Source organism: Acanthisitta chloris, unplaced genomic scaffold (assembly GCF_000695815.1).
Source record: "Acanthisitta chloris isolate BGI_N310 unplaced genomic scaffold, ASM69581v1 scaffold3363, whole genome shotgun sequence".
In the NCBI taxonomy this organism is placed as follows: Eukaryota; Metazoa; Chordata; class Aves; order Passeriformes; family Acanthisittidae; genus Acanthisitta; species Acanthisitta chloris.
The window spans coordinates 60,241-65,914 of record NW_008666483.1 but is presented as its reverse complement, the minus strand read 5'-3'; the positions used below and the strand labels follow the sequence as shown (position 1 = coordinate 65,914).

Genomic DNA, 5,674 nt, shown 5'->3' with positions numbered 1-5,674 from the left:
ATGAGTCACAGTGTGTCCTTGTGGCTAAGAAGGCCAATGGAATCCTGGGATGCATTAAGAGAGGTATTGTCAGCAGGTCAGGGAGGTGATCCTGCCTCTTTACTCAGCCCCCGTGAGGGCACACCTGGAGGACTGTGTCCAGTTCTGAGCTCCTCAGGACAAGGGGGACATGGAGCTCCTGAAGCAGGTCCAGAGGAAGGCAGCAAATATGCTGAAGGGACTGGAGCACCTCAGTGATGAGGAGAGAGCTGAGGGAGTTGGTCCTGTTCAGTCTTGAGAAAAGACAACTGAGAGGGACTTCATTAATGTACGTTCAATGTACATGAACGGAAAGTGCCAAGAGGATGGATAAAACTCTTCTCACTTGTGGAAACCAATCAAACAAGAGGCAAGGGCAAACATTCATGCACAGGAAGTTCCACCTGAACACGAGAACAACTTCTTTCCTGTGCAGTCACTGAGCACTGAACAGATTGCCCAGAGAGGTCATGGACTATCCCTCACTGGAGATATTCAACAACTGTCTGGCCACAATCCTGAGCCATGTGCTCTAGGGTGACCCTGCTGGAGTTGGGAGGTTGGACCAGATGATCCACTGTGGTCCCTTCCAACCTAACTGACTATGTGATACTGCAGTGGTCCTCCTAATTATTAATTACATATAGACATCTTTTCTTGTCATGTAGTTTTCTCTCCTCTTACCATAAAAATATAAAATAAATCAAAGCTAAGACTGCCAAAATAGAACTCATCTGAACCAACAATTACTACAAACTGCATTTATAAATGTTAGTATGGATAATACAACCAAGTCTTTTTCTGTTTCCTGGACAGGCAGGGAAAAAAAAGGGTAATTACATGGAACTCTATACAATTACACATATAAGAGTATCACAATATTTTGGAAAAATGGTATTTCACTGACACAAACAGCATTTGCCTGACATAAGAAGTACCTGCTAAAACAGAATACTATCCATCTATTTAATTCTATTTAAGAAACTAAAAAAGCAAATTTCTATTTGTATGAAACTATGGATTTGTATTCAAACATTTCTATGAATGTTCAAATTCTAGTGATGTCTTATATTTTTTCAAGGAAAAATGAGGAAAAGAAAGATCATTCATTATTATCTATTTTCTTTTTAAGAAAAAAAGGCTAAGCATCATTTTGACATAATTGTAACTATGTTGGTAGAGCATTTCAAATTTACTTGGAACTTACCATTTGCAGATCAAACTTTCAGCTTTTCAAAGATGGTTATTATCAAGGAATTATGAACTTATCAAAGTTATGTCCTTGCAAACACACACATACAATATTTGGGTTATGAACATTTGGTATATAATCCTGAAAGGGTAGGGACACAACTCACCAAGGTTCACAATCTGGAAATCAGATTTCATATCCAAGATTTTATACAAAGGTTATACAGAAGTAAGTCTAAATGGGAGAAGAAAAGTTTAATGCCTCCATTGTTGAAAATATTTCAGATGTATTAGTGTTTTCATCACTTTGAATCGCCAGTCACATTTTGGAACATAGAGCAATTGCAGGCTCAGTAATAACATTTCAGCTGCTACACCAATGCTATTTCAAGGAGCCTGAAGAAATAAAACAGCACAGCTATGAAGAGGTATGAACACACACACACACAAAACAGTGTTTTAAAACATTCAGCATACCTGTGTTCGCAGAATTTCACCTTTTGACAGTTGCATATCACCAGTCAACTCTTTCACAGTAATGCCTAGTGGTTCCAGACGCTTGCTGAAGTAATTTGTCATCTCAGCTGCCAAAGCCTTCATAGGAGCAACATACACAATCTGCACCAAAAGGACACACACTTGATAAATGAGCAAACCCCACAACGTCGTTTGTTTCATGGCAACCATTACAAATCACAATTTATTGTGAAATATGATGCCAGGCGCTTAGAGTGAAAAATCTTAATAGTGATATATGAAAAGTGGTTATCTTTGTTGGATAAGTGTGCAGCTGTTTAAAGGACAATGGATTTTGTTTATACAGCCTCATCGCTTTGAAAATTGGTTCTGCATCAAAGCTAAATGCATTTTCATAGCTTTTTACTCACATAATAAGATTTTTAGAACACAAACAAGAATAGCTTTAACAATAATGAAGTGAATCAAAACTAGCCTTAACTTGGAAAAGTGTAATATCCTTGAAAACTTCCTGCTTTCATATTCCATGTATAACATTTAATGGGGTTTACCTTACAAGTTAAAAAGCTGTTATTTGGTTCATTAAACTCCTACCTTAAACTCATCCTTTTTGATAACACCATGCTGGACGTGCTGGCGAATTTCATGAAGGATTGTCAACATGGCAATGTTAGTTTTCCCAGCTCCAGTGGGGGCACAGATGAGCATGTTCTCATTTGTGTTGTAGGCAGTCTCAAAAACAATGGACTGGATTCGGTTTAGTCTTTTCATGCCTTTAAAAGCAAGTTGTCCAATCTGTTGAAACAAGCAACAGGCATATTGGATTTTTCACATGTGTGTGTGCATATTGATACATACATTAAACAGAAGAAAAAGAACACATGGAAATAAAACTTAGGAAACCTGTTGTAATATCCCCCTCTACTCTGCTCTTGTGAGACCCCACCTAGAATACTGTGTGCAGGTCTGGTGTCCTCAACTTAAGTAGGATATGGAACTGGTGGAGCAAATTCAGAGGAGGCCACAAAGTTGATAAGAGGACTGGAGCATCTCCCCTATGAGGACAGGCTGAGGGAGTTGGGACTGTTCAGCCTGGAGAAGAGAAGACTGTGTGGAGACCTCAGAGCAACTTTTCAGCATCTGAAGGGGCTCCAGGGAAGCTGGAGAGGGACTCTGTGTTAGGAGCTGCAGTGGTAGGACAAGGGGCAATGGGTACAAACTGAAGAAGGGGAAATTTAGGTCAGGTATTAGGAAGAAATTACTTCCTGTGAGGGTGGTGAGACACTGGCACAGGTTGCCTAGGGAGGTAGTAGATGCCCCAACCCTGGCAGTGTTCAAAGCCAGATTGATGAAGCCTTGAGCAACCTGCTCTGGTGGAGAGATGTCCCTGGTTGGGACTAGATGATCTGTAAGGTCTATTCCAACCCCTAAAATTCTATGATTCTATGAATATATTATTGCAAGCTTTTTATTCTGGAGTTATCCTACCCAATCCCCAAACATCAAATCCACATGGAAAACAAAAAATAGCAGGATAATATCTGCCAAAATTAACTAAAATCTTTAGTCTCATACCATTTAATTTGCTTTTAATCAGGAGTGTGACCAAAACTAACACACAGTAAAATGTTCACCTATTAATAATTCAACACCAGTAATTAATAGCCTTAATAAAAATAGAACAGGGTAAATCTTTAAATCTAAGATGACAAACTATGACTACCCTAATGGAAGAAGGGGCACAGGAACTTGCTGAAGAAAAACAGATGATTACAAAAATTATTTGTGATTAATTTTGCAGTTCAGTTTTGCAAACACAAGTTCAGGTTTGCAAACACAGACAAAACTACAGTAACAACTTTGTCTTGCTTCTGAGGAAATCACCATCTTGCAATTGTCCATGTTTAGACCTTTCTCCAACAACAGTTACAACAAACTGCAGCCACCAAGAGGAACATAAAACTTGTATGTGTAGTCCCAAATAAACAGAATATTCTTAAAAACTAAATGATATAGTTAATACAGGCAAATTGTGGCTATTATAGTTTAATTCATGCTTAAACCTTATAAAGTACAAATCATCAATTATAAAAATACTTTACTCCTCTTGGTCTCTCAGAAAAATGAGATTTTCACCCGGAAAGAACCATTGTGGATAGACAATTACAATTTTTGCCTTTGAAGATTTTAAAACCTTTGCAACTGAAGAACAGACCCTTAAGATATAAAATTAAATTTATAATAAACTTACTTTTTTCTTAGTTCCTTTTCACAGATGCTTAAAAGGAGCCTGCAGAGCACGTAATTATTTCCTTTCTATAGATTTAATTACCTGCACTGCCTCTACTACAAAGCATGAAAATATCTTACTGATATTTTCAACTATTATAATTTTTACCTTCATTGTAGAAAACCACAGAAGTACAGTAAAGAACAGATCTGAAAGCATCTTCTGAAGATCTCCTTTTCCATTATTCTGGGTGCTTTAATTAATTTACAGTCATTTGCTGTGGTAATTTGCTATGCTGCCTCTCCAATAGCAAATATTCTTTCCAATTCTTTCCAGTGTTACCTCAGGTAATGTAAGCTTAGGAATGAAGGCTTCATCAGCTATTTAAATCAAATGCTTCAACAACACTAAGTCTATCATTTTGCTGCAGCTTTCTGCTAGTAGCCTCATATGAGAGGCTGAGATACAAATTACAGATATAGATTAATAGACCATTTTCATAATATATGCTCTACTTTCAATCTGTAGGAATGATGTACTTAATGACTAGCCAAATGTAGTTCTAGTCTAGATGACTTTGAACATGAAAAAATGACATTCATTGATGTAGAAGTCAATGAAAATGCTGTGTGATCAACACACTATTTCTTGCTGAAAAAAAGTGCTTTTCAATTTAACAGTACCTTGGTGCCTTAGCAAAGCTTTTGGGCTGAAAACTTCTTGTGCCACGTTGAAAGATCAAGTACTATTCAAATCATCAAGAGCATTTGTATTTATAGGGTAGACAAATGTCAAATATATGCAAATATCTTTTTTAAACTGTTAAGTGTCTTGGGTGAAGACAAAAAAAAATGTAATACTTCATGTACTTTCATCAAGTTTCTTTGGTGTTTTAGTGGCTGAATTTCAGGATGAGAAGAGTTTTTACTGTTAATATTCTTGCACAGTTCATTCTGCTCACAAGGCTGCAGGAGGAAAGCTTATTTGTTTTGCACTGAGGTTTGTATACATAATGTGTACTTGGTGTGTCATCTTCAAAATTCATTTTGTCTCCATGAATGAGACTATTATAAAGTGTTAATGGGTTTTCCTGGAGACCTGCTGATTACTTCGGTGCTATCAGGGTTCAATCAGCTATTTTTATGGCCTCCTTAGTAATTTTAGGTTTCTAATTTGCCTGTTACTTCCTTCTGAGATTTCTTGACAGATCTTTGCAATTGTTTTTTTTTTTAAATTATTTTACTTGTCCCTTTTCCCTCCCATTCTATCTAGTTGGGTTTAGGAGCCATTATAAACACTGTATAAAGTTCACACTTATAAACACCATCTATCTAGTTGGGTTTAGGAGCCATTATTAACACTGTATAAAGTTCACACTTAAAAACACCACTTAACAGTGTTTATAATAAAGGATCTATGGAGAGAGACTCACAAATACAACTAACAAAACACTACATTGCACAATATGCATATTATTGAAAGCAGCAGTTTTTAAACAAAAGCAGAAACATTGCTGTCTAAATGAAGTCCAGTGTAAGTATCTTCTGAAATGTGTGACAGGGATTTTTCACAGTTCACAGAGTTGGACATGTGTAGCTTTACACATGCAGATCACCTTACAGTTGTCTGATTTTTAATACTCTCAAATATGTACTTAAGTTCTCATAGATTCATATCATTTCATAGAATTTTAGAGGTTGGAATGGACCTTACAGATGATTCAGTCTTAAGCCCCTGCCCTGGGGACGTAGAGATGAT

General features: G+C 36.9%; 1 protein-coding gene across 1 annotated transcript in view; it reads right to left on the bottom strand.

Moving 5' to 3' along the window:
- Positions 1–1,686: 1,686 nt before the first annotated feature.
- LOC103799782 (activating signal cointegrator 1 complex subunit 3-like) overlaps positions 1,687–5,674 on the bottom strand; it is a gene marked incomplete at its 3' end in the record, with an annotated part of 53,228 nt that continues 49,240 nt past the window's right edge. Inside the window, exons 8-9 of the mRNA XM_009072130.1 lie at positions 2,281–2,481; positions 1,687–1,827 (exon numbers count right to left, since the gene is read on the bottom strand). Of these exons, the coding sequence (XP_009070378.1) occupies positions 1,687–1,827; positions 2,281–2,481 (342 nt within the window). The remainder of the gene's footprint in view (positions 1,828–2,280; positions 2,482–5,674) is intronic.